Raw genomic sequence first — 21,098 nt, forward strand, 5'->3', positions numbered from 1 at the left:
AGCACCATGTTATGAAACTATTTGGACCCAGAATCACATTGGTTTTCACTCTCCCTCCCTCCAAGATCAAGAGCTTCAGGACCCAGAGAGACCACAGAAGCCCGGCCTCTCTCTCTGTGGGTACCCCCAGCTGGCCAAGAAGGCCAAGCGGCATAACTGGAGGGCTCACATCTGGGGCTCTTTGGGGTCCAGTTCTTGTGCCATCTTGGTGCTGCATTTGGGGGGTACTGAGAAACAAGGTGGGGAATAAACTGAGGGGCTCCTATGGCTGTGACCAAGGGCATATCAGGGCTATCCCTGGTACCACAGGGAACACTCTCCCACTGTCTGCCAGGCCCATGGCACCCTGGGGCCAGGAGACCCTCAGTGCCACGCTCTTGCCGTCCAGACTACTCGGCCCGGAGTTCTATTAGCCACACAAGGCAAGAATCCCCTTGAATTTACAAGGCACTGTTCTAAGAGTTCTAAGCCCCTTCTGGGTATCCGTCTCTTTATCCTGAGCAAATGCACGGGTGTCAAGGATCATTTTCTCCCACAACCCAAGGAGAAACCAATCAACAGAGTGTGTTCAGTCAGGTCAATTCCCAGGTGTGGAATAGCTGGAGCCCGGGGTGGAAAATACCACATAAGGCAGGAAGAAGGGCTGGAAAATGCCACTCCTTCCTGTAAGCTGGAAACAATTTCAGACACAGGACGTGGTGAAGATGAAGAGGTAATGTACGTAAAACGCCAACAGAGATACGTGATTTTTCTGAATGTATTGATCCAATCAAATATAAATAAGTGGATCATTTCCCTTTAATGAATGACTGTCCTCTTAAAATTGTGGAGGGGTGCGTGGGTGGCTCAGGTGGTTACGTGTGCGACTCTCCAGTTTGGCTCAGGTCATGATCTCACAGTTTGTGGGTTCGAGCCCTGCCCTGCATTGGGCTCTGTGCTGACAGCACAGAGCCTGCTTGAGATTCTCTCTATCCTGCTCTCTCTCTCTCAAAATAAATAAACTTAAAAAAAAAATTAATGCCATTGTTCAGAATTCCTTATGTATAAGTAGTACTCCTAACATCCACTGCTCATGCTAAATCAGTGTGAATATCAAGAGGCTGCCAATACCACGGATACCACTCCTTACTAGCCCCCGGCAAAATGTGGCACATATATGTGAAAATAGTTCTTGTTCCTGATTTAGCTCAACCTACAGACATTTCTTCCCTGTGTATCTTTTCATAAGCAGAGAAATTGTTTGATTTTAAACCAATTTAAAACTTGAAAACATACTATAAGCCAGTCATATTTTCAGCACTACAGGACTATTACCAATTTTGTTTTAACGTGCATGTGTTCTGAAGAAAACTAGAAATCAGACATTTAATTTGGGATAAACACCACTAGTTCTGATACTGTTCATGGCTCTGGAGGCTTAGTTTCTGTGCCTATTCACCCAACCCTCATGACTGATTTCTGTAATGTAACTTCAGGAAAATGGAATGTCAGAGAGCTACTTATTAACGGTAGTTATTTAGAGATCACCAGGAAGGGAAGGATAAAAAGCTGTAAGCAAAAGCAGGAAGAAGATTCCAAGCTTGGAACAAGGTCTTAGTGACATTATACCATGCTAATAAGCTCAGGCCTTTATGCAAAAAAAAATAAAAAATAAAATAAAAAATAAAAATAAAAAAAATAAAATAAAAAACCAAAACAAAAAACCTTTGTTCACATTGAAATGACACGTATAGCTTTGAGAATGACAAAGTCACGAAGGAGATACATTTTCCTTTCAAAGGTTTTCGTTTTTTTCAAATATTTGACCATTTCACAATAAACTAAAAAAAAGTATCACTTATTCTGTTTCGTTGTTTCTTTTTTGTAGCGTCCTGACCTATAATATTAACCTGCTTTACAATCAAGTATCAAAAGTTAGTGGAAGGGGCCTTGGCAAAGTTTCTCCTATGCCAACCATCACTACTCTGTGGACTTAGAACAAAGTTACAAATGTGTGTATTTTGTTATTAGTAAGGCAATATAAAACACAGAGGTTTTTTCCTCAAGCTTGTGGAAACAAATGAATGACTATCGGTACTCTCAGAGTTCAAGTACTATAGACAATGCTTTTATTTACTCACATGGTTTGGACATTTGCTCCCTTCAAACGTGCACGTTTTTAAGTGCAGTGCAGGCGCTGGGGTGTCTCAGTCGGTTAAGGGACTGGCTTGATTACGGCTCAGGTCACGATCTCATGGTTCATGAGCGTGAGCCCCACGTTGGCCTCTCCGCTGACAGTGTGGAGCCTGCTTGGAATTCCCTCTGCCCCTTCCCTGCTCGTGCTCTCTCAAAATAGTAGTGTTAGTTCGAGAACACTCATAAACTGGGAATCCCCTTCATCTTTAGCCTGCCTCTTCTAATACGTAAGCTAATACCTCAGGGTGTCTGTTAACAGTGTTCGTACAACGGAAAGACCTCTTTGGATTTAAACGCGGCAAGACAAGGGTATTTAGTTGACTACCTTCTTGGCCATAAGAACATTACACTAGCCAACATCTTGCTGAAGAAACTAGAGGGAAATTCCTGTCATCTGACAGTCTTTGAGATGTTGGGAGTATGAAACCAAAAGACCGATCTGCTTTCCTAGCGACAGATCTGGTGACACTATAACGCACTTCCAAAGGGAACACACACACGTATACTGTGAAATGTAAGGAAACTAAAACTGCATAAACACTTGAGACTTCTTCATCCCTAAATCCCCAAAGGTACAAGTTCCTCCTCCTCTTTTCTTTGAAAGCCTTTGGAAGACCAGTGTGAGAAGCACTGCTTTAAATACACCGGATAGTAAATGCTCCTTGGAGTCAATAGTAGATGGCAGGTTTTGGTGAGGTTTGGACTGGAATGAAGATAAACCATCTAAAACTGAGGACATAAAGGGTTTCACGAAAGTATCATCCTGTCACTTGCCACTATTAATAAAACAATTCAACTTCACAACTAGACTGACATGCTTACATTTTCCTCTGATCAAAAGTAGCCTCAAGCCTTACTCAGCATCTTTCAGGTAAGTCCACAGAATTTTTCTATTTTCATTTCCCCTTTGTATCAAGGAATCAGAAACATACTGATCTGGCTTTTCACAAATCAGTGACTAAGCAAAGAACTACTCATGTTGTAACCCTCTCGTTTTTGCTCTTAAGCTAGCATTACATTATTTACAAAGATAAAAGGGACCCCATTATAAAATGGCCATGACTTGGGGGCACCCGGCTGGCTCAGTTGCTCGAGCGTCCCGCTTCAGCTCAGGTCATGGTCTCGTGGTTTGTGAATTCAAGCCCCACGTCGGGCTTTCTGCTGTCAGCAAAGAGCCCGCTTCGGATCCTCTTGTCCCCGCCCCCCGCCCCTCCCTCATTTGCACACTCTCAAAAATAAACATTTAAAAAAAGTAAATAAAATAGTCATGAATTGGCAAATGCATGAATTGGGGGTAATTCCCTTCAAAATTCTCCAACAAATGAAATCCTAAGGTATATAGCTTTTCTCAAATAAAAACCCTACATCATAATAGAAAGTTTGGTAATGGAGTGTCTACGAGGAAAATTAGTATATTGTCGTTAACAAAGGTAAAACAGTAATGAACATAACTAGGCACAACCATTTGATCCTGTGACTATCGGAAGCTAAGGGGTCTGTGAAATGTCAAGACAACAAAATAGGTCACATTATGAGTATGTCAAAGAATTCACACAAAAAAAGGTAGAATTCTCACTTCTTCTTTAATCACAGGATTTCATTGTTTACGAATAATCATAGGACAATTCAGGTAACTAAGGTTTGGGAGGGAAAACAGTTCTTACTTTACATGAAGAACTACGACATGCTCCAATTTTCTGTAAGTAACTCTACTGGCTGAATTAACAAACATTTCCACACAGACAAAAAAAACCAAACAAACACATTTTTTTTTTTAAAGCCAAAGATCACTGCATTTGTATTTACAAAAAGCCATAAACGAACATGCATTTCTCCCTGACTAGGAGAACTTAAATAAATGTTTGAACATTAAGGCAGTGACAGTTCTAAAACATAATGAACTTCTAAGTTAAGGCTTTATGTCTGTTTTGAAACCCATATTCATAGGCCACTGTGACCACAGCAAACTTTTATCTATCAGGTTAGGTTCATCCGTCCTGGATAAGTTATTGATTCACTACCAACTATTCTATGGGATAGGAATTAATACTAATATCATCCATTTAAGGAGTTATTAGTCCACTCCTTAGGTTTTATTTTGAGGGTTTAGTCTTCAGCAGCATAAGCATGTGCCACAGAAGGAACTTTTTTTTTTTTTTTTAAATAAACTTAGAAAACTTAGGGGCTGCACCGATTTTTCCTTGACTGAAAGTTGGCCAACAACCAAGAATTCCTGATTTCCTGAAGAGAGAGAACCTCCAGAGCATATCTGGCCATGCTCCCATCTAAAAACGTGGATGTTCTTGATTACTGAAGTAGTTGGTCTTCAAATTCTTTGAAGACTGGTATTGCTGTCTAAATAAAGCAACAAAATGTGGAATCCCATAGTGCGGGTGGATCTGTTCTGTACTTCTTATCCTCAAGGCACAAATACTACCCTTGCTGGGCCAATGTCTTTCCTTACTCCAGGAAAAGATGAGAGGTGGATGAAGATTCACTTGAGAATAATTGATTGCACTCTTGCCCTATTCAAGCTTACACACAGTATGGAGATTTAGGGGGGAATGGCCTCTTCGCTTTCCATTATTGTTTTTCTTAACATTTAGACACAACTCAGATCCAGCCTGTGGGTCCACTTTGAGAAGCAGCCCTGGAGCCCCTGCCTCGCCTACTGGGGAGAGCAGCAGGGGTGTTCACAGGGCACACTCCAGGATGAGCTAACTGGGCACGATTCCACAACGCGGCGTTTCCGCGGCTGGGATGACGGACGGTCACTTCGACCAGAAGGATCACTATTTACACTGAGGGCTGGCCGCTACTCCTTGAAGCAGTAATTGTACAGAAACGCGTCTTGTGAGGAAAGTACAGTTCACTGACGTTGGGATCACTCCTAGTTTGTGTGGAGGAAGAATAAGCATTGGTTACCTGAAGACGGTCTCAAAAGCTAAAGCTGGCTGTAGTTTTCCTTTGTCTCCAAGTCAGAAAAAAAGGGAGAGGTCAAAGCAGAGGAAGCTGCAGGCGGCAGGAGCCCCACGCCATCTAAGCACTCGTGCCCAAATCTGCTGCGTGGCGTCCGAGTTCTTTAGATTTACTCTCAGGAAACAGGAATTTCTCTCCAACACCGTCAGATATTTTAGGTGCAATTTAAGTCAAGCGAGTCACATTTCAACTGAAATGTTTTGCAGATCTGAAAAGTCTGTACCCTAGTACCTGGTAAGCTTGGCTTCAGCTAAGTGCTAGATGGGTTTTACAGGTGTGAGACACTCTTGTTCTTTTAAGATGGGACAACTAACTGTGAGAGGGCAAATGGAGGCAACACAGAAACAATCATTTTTAGATGAACATCTTACGCTTTATAATACACTCACATTTATACACAAATTTCATGTTTACAAGTACAAAAGGCAAAGAACCTCCAAGGACCCAAGTAAACGCATCAGGAACTACATTCAACGGCGTTAACACTGTTGTCCTACCCTCCAGTCGCTGAACCCGGAAGGAAACTGTAAAGGCCGACCCGCGCACAGACTTCACGTTTAGAAGTTGGAGACCGTGTGTGGTTCTGCACACGTCTGGGTTTCTACAGAGCTGAACTGAGATTCCATTGTGTTCCAGGCCAAATCGGCCAGAAGAAAGTCGTCCATTGCGGTTTGCGTTTCGTTGCTGGTGAAGAACAAACTGCCCAGGGTCTCAAAGCCAGAATTCATGGTCTGTGTTTCTGTGCTGTTCAACTGAACTTTACTCTCTACGGCAGGTATGCTTTTAGCAGCGGACATTCCTTCGGTTTGGGTCTCTGTGTCAGACGAATCCGTACTCATGGAAAAGCTGGAGTGTTTCAGAATACTTCCCAGAGGCAGATGGGGGCCACTGTCTAAGAAGAAGTTTAGGTCTGTCTGTGTCTGCGTGTCAAACATTTCAAGGCCTAAGAAGTTCGAATTTCCCCTACAGCTGTAGGACTGGGCAGAGGTGTCCGCAAGGAAGAAGTCAGTTTGGGTCTCTATGTCCAGAGATTCCAAGACTGGCTCAGTGGCCATGGTGTTAAGCTCACTCTCTTCAGTTTGAGTTTGGATATTTGAGGCGGAAAAGAACTCCTCGATATCAAAATCGATTGCGGGATTCTGGGCTGGGCCAGATGGGAGCTGGGTGTCAGGTCCAGTATTCGGGTCAGACAAAAGACTACGACTGTCCAGTGTCTGGCCAGGCAGGTTACTTGACAAGATGTTTTCTAAATCACTTAATAAATCCATAGTCTGGGTCTGATTGTCCGTCATGTTCTGTGAAGGAAGCATACTGTGCTGTGCGCCGAAGTTTATAATCGGTGCAGATTTCTCAATATCTTGATTTAAAGTCTTAGGGTGGTTCTGAGGTAACAAACCATGAGTGACAGTCCCTGCTACTAGGCTGCTGCTTATGATATTGTCTGTGGAAACACCATAGGACGAATGGACGCTCTCAAAAATGTCTCCACACATTACAGCTTGGTCCATCTGGACTCGGCCGTCTGTCAGACTCTGCATCCCGCTGGTCTGGGTTTCTCTGGAGATCCCACCTGGCTGGTAACAGGCATCTGCGAACGTGTCAGTCTGAGCGGCTATGGAAGAGGTTACCTTAGAACCGGGTAAGAATGTCTGAGTGTGAACACTAATGGGAAGGGAGACTTGGGAACCAAACGTCAAATCCGTTTGAGAACAGGAAGATACGGAGGAATCAGGGCCGGCCCACTGGGAGGAAGGTATGAAGTGCTGTGTGGCGTAAGACAGGTCCGTCTGCACGTTGATTGAAGAAATGCCATTCTTCTGACATGTGTTTCCTAGTTCTTGTAAAGGATTAGACAGGCTCTTGCCCAAGTTCACCTGAACACCTGTACTAACTGGCTCCAGAGCAACAGGATTCACAATTTTTGAAAGAGGGAGACTCTCCTTGAGACAGCCAGCCTCGGAATCTAGGCCGAGGATCAGCGTTCCGACCGACAAGGGCAGTATGTGCACAGCGCCCGGGGCGGAGCCCTGATGATCCACGCCCAACACCACGGGCTGGGCAGAGGAGTCGGCTGTAGGCACAAAGACAGGCGTGGGAGAAAACTGCAGAACAGGAAGTTTCACCAGAGCCACTCTGGGCTTGGGTAAAAGCAACTTCTGAGGGCATCTGGGAGGTGTCGTAAGAGTCTGCTTTCCGGCAGTAGAGTTGCAAGAGTCTTCAAAAGTAGTGACTAGTTTTATTTCTGAGGTTTCTAGTTCTTGAGGGTCTGGTCTTGGAGCTGGCTGACGGCTCAATGACTCAGCGGTCTTACCGGACAGCTTCTGGCTGTGCAGGCAGTCTTCCATTTTCCTTTTCTTACTAGGCGGGTCCCTGAAAGCAATGACAGAGTGAAAAGAGAAAAATGAGCGTAAGCTGCAGCTGTCTTCAACCCGGGGGCCGTCTCCTCAGCTGCTCACCAACACTGCTCCCCACGCCCACGGCAGAGGTCAGACTTCGCCCGGTGAAGAGGAGACCTCCCTCCACGACTCTCTAAGAACTCGGCCTGCTGTGGTGGCGGGCAGAGAAACACGTGAGTAGGGAAGGAGAAAGCGCGTCCTTTTTTGGGTATACGTGCAAGTACTAGAACTCAGCTTAGCTTAGCTCTGGAAGCATAAGGCAGCGAACAGATTATATAATGCAACCTTTACTGTTCCTAAAGTAGGAAGCTATTACTCCAAATATAAAGTTGACCTTTAAAATGAGGTACAGTTTTATGGTAAAACTGAACTCAACAATCTAACATCCCTCTGATAGAAATGCTGGAAGTTGATATTTTTAACCGGGAAGGAACAAGGAAGAACCGGGTTAGGCGGATGCAGATCCTTTCCCAGTCCTGCCGAAAAGCTCTGCTTTCCCGAAAGTTCCCTTCGGCCACATCACGTCTTGCCTCCGTCCTTCCGCCTCTCTGCCCGCGACAGGGGCTCTCCAGAAGTTTCGCCTGAAACTCTTCCCACAGCCACTGACTTGTGGACCGGCACTTCTTCCCCTTTACCTGTGCTCTGCGGGGATCTCGTGGCCGGTTCGGTAGATGTGGGACTGTAAGGCGGTCCTGCTGGCATAGGGACAGCCGCACGTGCACTGGAAGGTCTTGCCACAATCCTCGGCGTGCCTTTTCAAGTCCCACTCGGTGCCGTAGGAGTTGCTGCACTTACTACACTTATGCTTCTTTTCGGCGTGCATTTTCATAAAGTGCTGGGGAGAACACAGAGGGGGGAGAGTGGGCAACCGCAAGCGCGCAAACGTTTCAGACGCGACCCGCACGCCCGAATTAGCGCTGAGCTCACAGGACAGACCTCAGCCAGTCCGCGCCAGGAGAACGGAGAAGCGGGAAGGCTGCGGTCTGCCACGCGCCTCTTCTCCTAGTCACTCCTGCTCTGGGAAAAGTGGGAGACGGTTTGGCAAAAACTTCCTGGGACCACCTTTCAGGGGTTCCAGACGAGTGCCGCAGGCGGGGGGGGGGGGGGGCGGTCCGCCACACGTTCCTCGGGACCCTCCAGCAGACGCTTGGGGAAGGCTCGCAGCCGCCAGGCTCTGCCAGTCCTAAGGCCCCTCTGTCCCCACTCGCCGGGCCCCCTCCCGAAGGTGGCTGCTGCTGGAACTCTCTGCCTGACCTCCGCAGCTACATCTCCCTCAGGAGACCATTTCCTACGTGCCTTTGCGCCTCTGGCCTCAGAGGCACCCGGGGTCACACAAGACAGCTGGACACACATTTCTCATTTGCTGAGGAAGCAGTCTTCTGGTCTCTCCTCCAAACCCACTCCCGGACATCTTCACCTCCACAACAAGCTACGTCTCCTCCACTCACGGTACCCCCACTCATGCTTCCCCCGCCAGGGAGACTCTTGGGCGGCCGGCTATTCCCACAAGCAGCTCTCTCCCAGAGTTCTCCAGTTACATTTGGAAAAAGATTGGATGGCACGCTAGGTTTACATCACCTGCGCCTCATCCTCAGAGAAGTACACTTAAGACAAGTAAAATACCTGTTTTACGAGAGAAAATTGAGAAAATGGTCTGTCAGGGCCTCTGGGGCATCCTTCAATTGGACAACAGTAGAATTTCGGTACGGTTTTCAAATCTTTCCTTATTGTTGGATTTACTATGCCATCCTGCAAAAGAAAAAGTTACTTTGAGCGCTTATTTTCAAAAAAATCCAATAGAACTGGCTGGGAGCAGAAACAAAAAATGACTTTTTCTTGGGGATCTTTTAAGGGTTAATAACGCTCTAAATTGGATCGTGGTGCTCGTGGCACAACCACGTGTATCTACTAAGTAACTAGATTATTCACTTAAAATAAGTAAATGGTGAACAAACTGTAGCTCAATAAATCTGTTAAATTTTTTCCTTAAGTTTATTTATTTTGGGAGAGAAAGAGAGAGAATCCCAAGCAGGCTCCGAGCTGTCAGTACTAAGCCTAATGTATAGCTCGATCCCATGAACAGAACCGTGAGATCATGACCTGAGCTGAAATCAACATTTGGATGCTTAACCTTACTGAACCACCCAGCTGTCCCTGTTAAAAAATTTCAAAACAAAAACCTATGTTGTTTAAAAATCTTCTATCCATTCCTTTAGAACTCTTCCTTCTAAACTCAAAATCTCTCTCCTTAAAGCCAGGCTCTCTGTTCGTAAGTGTATATTCACAGTTTCTGAGGCTCAAGATTTTGGTATCATCCCTAATTCTTCCCTTCCCTTTCATCCCACCCTCAATTAGTGGGAGCCCCCGAAAAAACCTCCTTTGATTGTGGTCTAGGCCTTCCCAACAGCATCCTGACTTTCTCTGGTCATCACGCTGCCCCCTGAAGTAGCTGAAGCTAGCTGACACAACTTTTTATACAACAGCTTGAACACAGGCACTGTACTATGTGTGAAATTTAATAACCATTTTAATCATCTGTACTATTAGAGCTTTTGTTACTGCGTCAGGCACTGTTCTAAGCACTTTATATACATCATGTCATCCTAATAATCCTTTGTTATTAAGTACGTGATTAACTTTTTGGCTGGGAGTTTAAAATAACTGGTGACTTAATTTAAATTGAAGCGTTCTGTCTCGGTGCCCTTGATGAGCCCACATACCGCAGGTGTAAGGTACCCATGACCTCCAGTGTAATTCCTGTCTGGCCCTAAAGGAAGGGGATGGTGGTGGCAGTGGCGGGGGTAGGGGTGGGGAAGGACCTCTCTATAGGTCACTGGAAACAAGAGGACTCACGGGTACAAGAGCACCTGGCTCTGGGGGGTCCCAAAGAGATCAGGTCGGGCCCCTTGCCGCTAACAAAATCCACAGGCAGAGAGCCAAGTGGTGGAGAAACCAGAAAGGGATTTATTTCAGTGAGGCCAGAACTGGGAAGACAGTGGACTAGTGTCTCAAAGACTGTCTCCAAAGTGCTGAACATACTTCCAGGTTTATGTAAGGAAAATGTGAGACAAAGGTACGTGCGGGTGGGCAGTGAAGGTCAGGTTGATCACTGTCCTGGGGTCAGTCATGTGGGGGTCTTACTGGTGTGAAGGCAGTCCCTGTTGCTAGGGTCCCCGTCTTGGGATGCTATGCCTGCTGGGTCTTGTGCCCGGGTGAAGAGATAAGCTGGAAAGAACTTAATCACTTAAACACTACAGACTGAGGTCAAAGTGGAGGTGGTCGAAGTCCTCATTCACTTGGGCCTCACATGCTGCTGCAGCACACAGATACTCTGCTTATCTAGTGTTCTGATGAGAAAGGACTCATACTTGTGGAACATGTCCACTTCCTTCTCTCCCATCCACATTTCGGGAGAAGGGAGGAATGAATAACCATGTGGCTAAGACTCCTCTTTGCCTTCCCAGTGGATCCCAAGAGGAGCACGTTGATCTTGTTGAGTCTGTGTCCACTCATTTAGAGGAGAAAAGAAGCTATTTTTGTTTTATTTATCAATAACATAATTTATCTTTCCATATTAAATTCAATTCGTTCTCCATGTCTTCCACACTGGTCCATCCTTTTATAATCCTACTGTACTGTCTAGACATTTATATGCATTTGGGTTAAAGGGTCCCTTAAATAGTTTTCCTTTGTTTTCTAATTTGGTAGCAGATTTGATATTCCAAAAACTTGTTTGTATCTATCACCTGTAGGTGTGTTATACCTCCAATCTCCAATTACAGACGTATCTTTTTCTGTTCCCTTTTCATACACCACCCTACTCAGACTCATAATATTCTCACTTCCAACTGCACTTTCTATGAAGGCCCAATTTGTCCTATATCCCCCTGGCTCCCTTCAGGCAGAATGCAATGGTAGAAAAAGCCATTTGGCATTGAAAGCCCCGTATATCATTTTTACCAGCAACTAGGGGCGTGGCCTTGGACAGGGGATTTAACCTCTGAACCAGTTTACTCCTTTTTAAGACAGACACTATAGTTAACTCTCAGGATTATCTTGTACTAGATTAGCATAAAGCCTAGGCCAGATCACATTCTCAATAAGTAACATTCCCTTGTTCTGCTTACCACCCAGATCTAGGGACCTATTTCTTGTTTGAATTCCAAGATAGTAACTAACTTAAGCTATCTTAAACACCATCCTTTTCTTCTAGAGTTCCTGTCTCCCTAACTAAATTGCTCTCTTTTTTTATAGTTTATTTTTTGAGAGACAGCAGGGGAGCGGCAGAGAGAGAGAGGGAGAGAGAGAATCCCAAGCAGGCTCCACAATGTAAACGCAGAGCCTGACTTGGGGCTCAAACTCAACAACTGTGAGATTGTGACCTGAGCAGGGATTAAGGGTCAGCCGCTTAACAGACCGCGTGACCCAGGTGCCCCTCCCCAACTAAATTTCTTAAGGGCAGAAACTATTTTGTACACCACCTCCTACTGCCTTAATGCTTAAAGAAGAGAGCAAGTGCATGCTAAATGCAGAGCATTTTTAGAAAGGCAGTCCAGGGTAGGACAGGTTTTCAACCCTGGGGGGGCCTCTGAAAAATCACGAGGTTCAAAAAAATATTTCTGCCTGGTTCCAACTCCAGGTATTCTTATATAATTAGTTTGACGTGCAGATTAGGGATCTATCTATCTACCTATCTAATGTTTTACTTCATTCATTCATTCATTCATTCATTCATTCATTCATTTATGAGAGAGAGACTGTGTGCACGCAAGCGGGGGAGGGGGAGGGAGGAAAAGAGAGAACTTAAGCAGGCTCTGTGAGGAGCATGGAGCCTGATGTGGGGCTCGATCCTACAACCCTGGGATCATGACCCGAGCCGAAATCAAGAGTCAAATGCTCAACGGACTGAGCCACCCAGGCACCCAGGGATCCATATTTGGTTTTTAAATCTTCCCATATGATCCTAAAGTGCAACCTAGCTTAAGAACCTCGGGTGTCGTGGTTAAGCCCACGGGTTCTGGATTATTGACTGCCATGGTTTGAATTCTCTACCTTGTCACTTTCCTGTGACCTTGAGAAAATGAAGGTTTCCTTATCTGTAAAGTAGGCATAATAGGGTTTAGAACAGTGCTTATCACATGATCAATTAGTTATTATTGCTGAGTTCTTTGCTGTGGAGAGTTGTGTTTCTTCTTTCGGCTTTTGCCAACTTAATGCCAATGACCTAATCTAAACCAGTACTTTACATTAAATATTGTACCTGTGAAAGTATGGCTGAAAGGCTCTTTTGTTAGAACACTGGCATCTGGCAGCTTTAATGACAAATGATGTCATGGCTCATCACCAAACTCATCCCATTCACCAATTCATCTACTGTTTTATTTTGTGTTTTTAACGGAATACTTTCAATTAACTTATATTTTTTCCACCTAGTGTTATCAGCAAAAGAAAACGAAATGTGGGGAGAATATTAAGCAAGACTCAAAAATCCTTCATTCACCCGACCATCATCGAATTCCTCTTAGTGATATGCCAGGAAGATGGTCCCTTCCTATGCTCAGGCTGTCCAACGTTCCACAAAACTGCCTGCAGGGTCACTACAAAATTCATGCTCACTTCTAATACATACTCAATTCTGCTTAGCAATCCTTTTATTATCCCTTTTTAAACTCCCAATCATGTTCTCATATTCCTGTTCACTTTTTAAAAAATTAATGAACTTATTTTTTAGACAAGATTCAGGCTCACAGCAAAACGGAGTAGAAAGCACCACGAGTTTTCAGCTACCCCTACCTCCCCAAACACGTACAGCCTGTTCCGCTATTAACTATTATTCCCCCATCAGAGTGGTACATTTATCACAATCAGTGAACCTACAATGACCTATTATTATTATTACCTAAAATCCAGAGTTTATATTAGAATTTATTCTTGCTGTTGTATATTCTACGGCTTTTGACAAATGTGTAATGACATGTATCCACTGTTACATTCTCAGAGTATTTTCACTGCCCTAAAAATCCTCTGTGCTACACTTATTGATAACTCTCTCCCCACTTTTAAAATTTATTTATTTTTTTAGAGAGGTAGTGAGTGGGGGAGAGGGGCAGAGGGAAAGAGACAGAAAGAGAAAGAGAGCGAGAAAGAAAGAGAGAGAGAGAGAGAGAGAGAGAGAGAGAGAGAGAGAATCTTAAACAGGTTCCATGTTCAGTGCAGAGCCTAATGCGAAGCTTGGTCCCCCAACCCTGGGATGGTGACCTGGGCTGAAATCAAGAATCAGACGCTCAACCCACTGAGCTGTCCAGGGGTCCCAACCCTCTTCCCCTTAAACCCATCCTGACGACCACTAATCTTATTTGCCCTCTTCAAGAATGTTGTATGGTGGGAACGATACAGTATGCAGCCTTCTCGGATTGGCTTCTTTGTTTAGTCCACACATATATCTAAATTTCCTCCATGTCTTTTCACAGCTGGATCGCTCACTTCTTTTTAGTGCTGAAGAATACGCCATCCTCTGGAGGTTCCACAGTTCATTTTCCACTCACCGACTAGTAAGCATCTGGGTTGCTTCCAAGTGCTGGCAATTACTTTTCTTGACAGGTCTTCTACCATCTCCCTCCCTTTCCTTTCTCGCTGCCATCACCGTTAGTTGATGTCGCCCTGACTCGCGGTGTGCACTTTTATCACTGACCTCCCAACTAACTTCTAGAACCTCAATCTTTTTCATTCACAGTTTGCCAGATTCATTTTTCTACACTATAGCTCTGATTATGTCATTACCTCACTCCGACATTTCTAGTGACACCCAAATCTTCCCGAGTCTGAATTTCTCTCACTTGAGACATTCAAAGTCCCTTACTATATAGCTTTGCATTACCTCTCTCTTCTGTCATTTACCTCTTTCTGCTTTTTACCCGTCTTATCCAGTGCGGCTACTTAAAATCTTCCAAACTTTTCAAGGGGAGGAATGTTTTTGTATGTTCGGTTGCATGTGAGAGTGCTTTGAACGGAGTTAACAGTCCAGAAAAACCTGGAGCGTTATACTGACTCTGTTCAAGAGGCCATCTAAGCCAAATCTGTATCACGCACCAGGATGAAACACTACAGAGAGCCGCACCAGGATACCTGCAACCCCCAATGCCTTTTTACAGGCACAGCAACAACGTGATACTGTTTTCCTGCTTTCTGAGGGCCAACCCCTCAACCCTCCCCATCGCCACCTCTCCACCCAGCTCCTGGGCTTTCTTCCCATTCCAGCCCGAGACAGAAAGCTCAAAGGGTAGGAAGGCTGAGATGAGAATGGGGAAGATGAGAAATGGTGATGGCACAATACCACATGAACTGCAGTGACAAAGTGACGTTTTGTTCTGGCATTCTCTATATATGTTCAAGAACAAAATTCACCAGACTCTTTGTGATTTATCTTTTTTGTGTTCTTCCTTTTTTGGGTAAATGTTACATACAAAGTATTTGAAAGTAAAAAAAAAAAATTCTTTGAAAAATGTTAATGAAACACTTTACGTAAAGATTTTGAAAAAAGAAAAACTTTGAGATGAAACAATCAAAAAATAAGATGGAAAAAAGTAAACAAACAGAAGAAGTGAAAAGGAGGAGGAAGGAAACACTTCAAGGAGAAAGGATAAAAGGAAAGGACTGTAAAAATAGTGGCAAAAATTGGGAAAAAGAGGCAAAAGTATTCTAGCACCTCACTGCCTTCAAAGAAAGCATCCAAGGAAACAGTTTGCTCTCTTGTCCTCCTATTGTAAACTTAAAATTGGAAGTCTTTGTACAGTATAGTCTATAGAGCAACTTGGAACCTTTCCTTCCCTTTGCTATAAAAAAAAAACAAAAAACAAAACAAAACAAAAAAACCTTCCTGGCAAATCATTCAAAGCAAATCTTGCACTGAACATAATACAAAATTCTTGAAGCCATGCTTTAAAAATATAAACGCTGCTGGGTAAGAAAATCTTCAAGGGCCCTCCTGTCCCCTTCATTGCTTTCAAACACAAGGAATAAAAGAATCTCTAACAATTGAGAAATGCCCATTTCTCTCTTCCTTTCCCTCAAAGCCCCAGCTTTCATTTCCCAAGGATAACCCTGTATGCAAGGCTGGACAGGGTATTTCCAATTTCTTCCAGCAGATGGAATATAGACATAGGTCATAAGAACCCACATAACACCAAAAAGCAGCACGTCCTTACATCAATCCCCATCCTTACGCATCACCCTTCAGAAGCGCTCGTTAATTATTTACATTAAGAAGGGAGTTATTTGGTTGGGTGCAGGGTATCTTGTGAAGAAATTCTAAAAGAAAATAAGAACCATACAGCAACAGATGGGGAAGGGAATAGAAGATTATCAAAATCTAGAAAAAAAAAACACTAAGAAAGAACTAGAATTATGCAAGTAGCTGTAACCAAGAGAATGTGAAGGAAACTTTCCACGGACTATTATGCAAACCCACCAAGCGGATACACTCAGACCACCTTTAGGGCGGAAAGTAGGCACACCCACTTGACGGACACTGGAGTCTCTCCAAATGGCTTTCAAAACCACAGGGATCTCCCAGTCAGCTCACGTCCCCGGGCCTCCCCTCCTCCCTCCCTCCTTCTAATACTCTGACAAGTGTCAAGAGTGATGTTTGAACTCAAGAGCCTTCTTCTACTCAGGATGCAGAGCAAGGGTAAGATTCACCACACTGGGGCTGGGGCACCCTCGTACAGATGCGGCTGTTCTGTCTTACAGGTTGCCTTCGTGAGAGAACGAACCCCTTTCCCCCAGTACAGCAGATGCTCGGGGGTTGCTGGGTGCTATGGTTAGAAAGGCGGAACAAGGCAGCAGAGTGAGCCTCTTTGATGAGGGGGCAGGGCGGGGAGAGATGGTTCTGGATGAGATTTCTTTAATTCCTGCTGAAACAGGTGTCCCTCGTGACCTATGAAGGAAACTCAGCAGAGACCATTTTTCCCTTCAACATTTCTAGTTTGGAAAGGGATGTTGAGTTCACTGTGCTGTCTTCAGACAAGAGACATCCGGAAAGTGCCTTGCAAGTGGGAGAATGACCTCACGCAGCAGAAGCAGCAAGGGAAGATACGGCTGCTTTGACAAATCCAAGTAGAGATTTGACTATCAAAATCTGTATGTGCCTCAAACATACTCCTTAAGCCTGTTATATTTTGTATTTTGTACGTTGTGTTACACATCACATATGTGTTGGTATGTTTTGTGTATGTCCTGGTATCTTCAGAATTCCTAAACGTCACGTGTTTTAAAAACATAATTAGAAATAAACCTGTTATATGCTATCAAACTAGTCCTGGAGAGTAAACGCTCTTTATGCTTCACCAAGTCTAGAGAAGTAGAGAGCTGCAGACAGCAATTCCAGAGAAAAGAACAATAAAACTGTTGACAAGTGCTTGTTAGAGTGATATTCAGGCCAACACGGGAGGGTCCTGGTCGGACCGGTGGCTTCTCTTGTACTCCAGACGTAATGCATCTCGGCTGTCGATCGCTGAGGACATGACTCTAACGGCGGGTGACGGCTGTCCTATACGAGCTCAGGGAACCAAGCTGACGCAGAATTCCTAGCAATACACAGTTCACCCACCGAAGTGAAAATACGAAGACAAGGAAGGATTTCGGTAAAATTTCGTGCGAAGCAGAAAACACAGGACTGAGGGCCACTCCCAAAGACCACTGAAGAGTCACTACACTCGGGTCCTGGAAGAAACCCCAAACCATTCTGAGGGCCTCCAGGGTCCACCCACTTTTCCTGACTGGGCTCCCCCATCTTCCCAGGAAAACGATGGTGCTAGACGGGGATTGCCTCTCCTGGGCCACACGTCTGTCCGACTAGGGACTATAGCCTCAAACCTGCTGCTCATTCAATTCTCATCAGAGGCCCGACTCTAAGGAAGTTTCCAAGGACGATGCACCTGAAGGACAGACAGACAGGGACGTGCAACACGCCAGGTAATTCAAACTTACTCCCGAGTGAATCCAGACCATCAAAAGCTACATATTCACCAAACTTTGCTTTGAGTGTCATGCTGTGTAACTATGTCGCTGTTGGCACGGAACGAAGTGAGCGAGAGATGGTGGGAAGAAACTTCCTACTGGAGTGACATAGAAATTATAACTTGAAAGGCCTAGAGTGCGGCCGGACATCTGGATTTTCCATAAATTTTCCGCAGACGTGCACTAAAGGTTAAAACGCACTGCCCCATTTTACAGACGGTGGAGACGATGTTCAGACTACTGTCATGTTGACGTACGGGTCTCCTCTTAAACAAGATCTGCGGGGAGAAATTTCCCTTAGGTCTCGGTTCAGAGCCACCCCGATTCTACCAATACCGTGAAACTCGTAACTGGCGGTGCCTCGAGGCAAATCTGCAGCTCCCTCCTAAACACCGGGCAGAACCCGAAGGCCCGAGGGAGGCATTGTGGGTGTGGTGGAAAGAACTCGGGCTTTCGAAGCAGAGACGGGGTTTAAATCCCAGCTCTCGTCCGGCTGCGCAACCTGTTTCTCATCCAAGAGGCTGGGGATGACGGTCCGGGCCTCACGAAGTTGCGGAGGACCACGGAGGTGCGGGGGTCCAGTGGCCGGGCCGCCAAGCCCGCGGCCGGCAGTCCCGGCACGTCCGAGCCCGGCAGCGGAGCCACATGACACAGTGTTTTCCGACTGCGCGTTCCTGCGTGCTAGCTCCCACTCTGCCCCGCCGGGACTCCCTGGCCGGTTTGGCCCGTTCTGGGGCTGGATGCCCGCCGGCCGGGCTGCGCACACGCGCGCGCGCGCGCGCACACACACACACACATACACACACACACCCCGCCGGCCGGGCAGCGCACACACGCGCGCGCGCGCACACACACACACACCGCAATCCCCGCCGCCGGCCGCGCCGCCCTGCGCGCCCGAGCCCCCGAGCGCCAGGCCCTGGGAGGCGTCGTTCCGCGGCGGGCTCACCTGCAGGCGGTGGCTCTTGACCAGGTGCATGTTGAGCGCCGGGCTGTTGGGCAGGATCTTGCCGCAGCCGCGCACGGTGCACAGGATGTTGGTCCGCACGGCCCGGGACAGCTCGCTCACCGACGGCTGGATCAGCTCCCGGGCCGGAGGCGCCGGACCCGCGGGCTGCTGCCTCGCCGCCGCGGGTCGCGGCCGGCTGCCCTTCAGTCGCCCGGGAGGCCCCCACGGGCCCGAGGCGGCGGCGGCGGCTCCCCTCGCGGCCGTCGGGACGGTCGGGGCGCCCGAGGCCAGAGCCGCGGACCCCGCCGCCGCCGCCGCCTCAGAGGCCGCCATGGCTGCCGCACGGCAGAAGGGCCTCGCCAGCAGGCCCCGCCTCCCGCCGCAGCCACTTCCGGCAGGGGGCGGGGCCTCCAGCCTCATTAGCATCCGGCGGGGCCGCGACGGCCGCGGCGCCCCCTGCGGGCCGTGGAGGGCGCGTCGGCTGACGCGGGAGGGTTACAAAATTTCACCGGGGTCCCTTGCGAACGCATCGAAGGGGTTGGTCCCACTGACTGGTTCTTCACCTTCCCAGAAACTTAACCTTGGGCAATAATTGTATGGAAGACAAATCAGTATAGTATGTTCAGGAACTTTATTTCCCAAAGATTAGAAACAACCCAAATATTAGCCAATAGTATGTTAATTACATCTATTGTCTGTTGAGGACTTACCATGCGCTAGACATTTTGTATCTCATTTTGTCCTCGCAATAGGTGTAGCGGGTATGTACTATAAGCTTTCCCCCAACTTTCAGAGAAGTAACTAGCCATAGGTCACATTATACAAATTAATTGCTAATAACTGAGTTAATCATTTTAAGAGAGGGTGGATTTATATGCCTGTATCTTAAGCGCTGAAATTTGATTACTATTTGGGAAACAGTATAGTTCAGGGCAGGATTCCAAAACCTAAGTACCTAGAAGGGCTAGCTGGACCACATAAATGAACACACATGAGACCAGGTGTAAATAGAAGAGAGAAATGAGGACTGCAGAGACATGGAAAAAAACATCCTTTGTTTAAAGGGGGCAGCTGCCACTCATGTGTGGTATCACTAGATGTATTTTTCAATGTTTTTACGTGAAAACTTCCAATCTATATACCAGCAGCTGTGCTAGCTTTCTATTGCTACCGGTACAAATTGCCACAATTTTAGTGGCTTAAAACGCCGTAGATTTGTTATTTTATAGTTCTGTATGTCAGAAGTCTGACATGAGTATGAGGCTAAGCTCGAGGTGTGGGCAGGGCTGCATTTCTTCTGGAGACTCTACGGAAGAATGCGTTTACTTGCCTTGTCCAGCTTCTCAGAGTCCGTAGTGGTGAGTTGAGTCTTTATCACATCACGGACTTCTCCCTCTGCTCTCTCCTGTTCCTCTTCCACTTTTGAGGACCTTTGTGATTACAGTAGGTCCATTTAGGAAATCCAGACTAATCTCCCCTTCGCAAAGTCCCTTTGCCTTGTAAGGTGATATGTATTTACACATTCCAGGAATTAGGATGTGGACATCTTTGAGGGGAGGGCATTATTTTACCCATCATAGAAGCTAATTCTGATTTTAAAAGTACTGTGGGACCAAAAAAAAACCAAAAAAAACCCCGTATCTATGTGTGTGGGATAGCATCCACAGGCTATTGTTTCTTTTGGGATGGGGTCTCAGAGTCCAATTGCCTCGGGTTATTGTGGGTACAGCCACTTACTAGCCTAAGAGCTGGTATTCACTTCAGTAGAATTAGATTGGTAATTCTGCCTGCCATATAGGATTGTTATGAAAATAAGATAATGCATATAAAATACTTAGCAGCGACCTAGTAAATATTCCATAAACGTTAGCTATTGAATTTTGCAGACTCTACCTAAAGCAAAATAAATTCCTTTGGCTGTAGCGGTCCTTGGGTCTACATTTACCGCTCCATCTGTTCCTAAGACTGCATTTGAATGCAGTATGTGTCTCTGGATCGTCAAGTACATAACAGAAGTTCCAGTCCAAGACAGTGACATAAGAAGAAATTGAACTCACCTCCTCCATGGAATTCACCAAATTATACCTAAAGAATAATTCCTCCTGAAGAAGAACAGAGGGCAGACTGAACACCAAGTACATAACAGATAGAGTTCCATGTATTCTCATTTCCTTAAGCAGGTGCCTGTGTTTGGGAGGGCTACAGGATGAGCCTCAAGTGATTCCACTGTAGGGTGGATAATACGATTAGTGTCTTTCTCATTCAGCCTCCATTTGCACATCACTGCCAAGCACCAGGGAGGGCTGTGAACCTGTGAGAAACCATCCTGGGGAGACTGCAGGGCCTCTGTGCAGACCCAACAGAGGCATTCAGGCACCAAGCAGAAGCTCCTCCCACGTGTGTGCTCATAAGGACAGATGCTCTACACCATGACTATGGTCTACAAGGAAAATTATTGAGCCCCAACAGACTCAGTGCCTCACTCTGAGATTACTGAAGTGTCTATGCCACTTGTGAATTAAATCTAAAAACATATTTTTTCACGTACCTATAATCTATAGACAATACCATTAAATTATAAA

General features: G+C 45.9%; 1 protein-coding gene and 1 long non-coding RNA gene across 2 annotated transcripts; one reads left to right on the forward strand and one right to left on the reverse strand.

Annotated features, from left to right (window-relative positions):
* Window positions 1–3,755: 3,755 nt before the first annotated feature.
* On the reverse strand, window positions 3,756–18,873 carry ATMIN (ATM interactor). The gene is made up of 4 exons (XM_027076270.2): window positions 18,517–18,873; window positions 9,174–9,299; window positions 8,186–8,385; window positions 3,756–7,524 (listed from the first exon to the last, which is right to left on the reverse strand). The coding sequence occupies exons 1-4, from the start codon at window positions 18,847–18,849 to the stop codon at window positions 5,712–5,714; spliced, it is 2,472 nt and encodes an 823-aa protein (XP_026932071.2). The 5' UTR covers window positions 18,850–18,873; the 3' UTR covers window positions 3,756–5,711.
* Window positions 7,521–18,367, forward strand: LOC113604361 (uncharacterized). Its single transcript, XR_003426264.2, has 3 exons — window positions 7,521–7,723; window positions 14,021–14,101; window positions 14,643–18,367. It is a non-coding gene; the product is annotated as an uncharacterized LOC113604361 (long non-coding RNA).
* Window positions 18,874–21,098: the final 2,225 nt, after the last annotated feature.

The sequence above is a fragment of the Acinonyx jubatus genome, chromosome E2 (assembly GCF_027475565.1).
Source record: "Acinonyx jubatus isolate Ajub_Pintada_27869175 chromosome E2, VMU_Ajub_asm_v1.0, whole genome shotgun sequence".
NCBI classification, from domain to species: Eukaryota; Metazoa; Chordata; class Mammalia; order Carnivora; family Felidae; genus Acinonyx; species Acinonyx jubatus.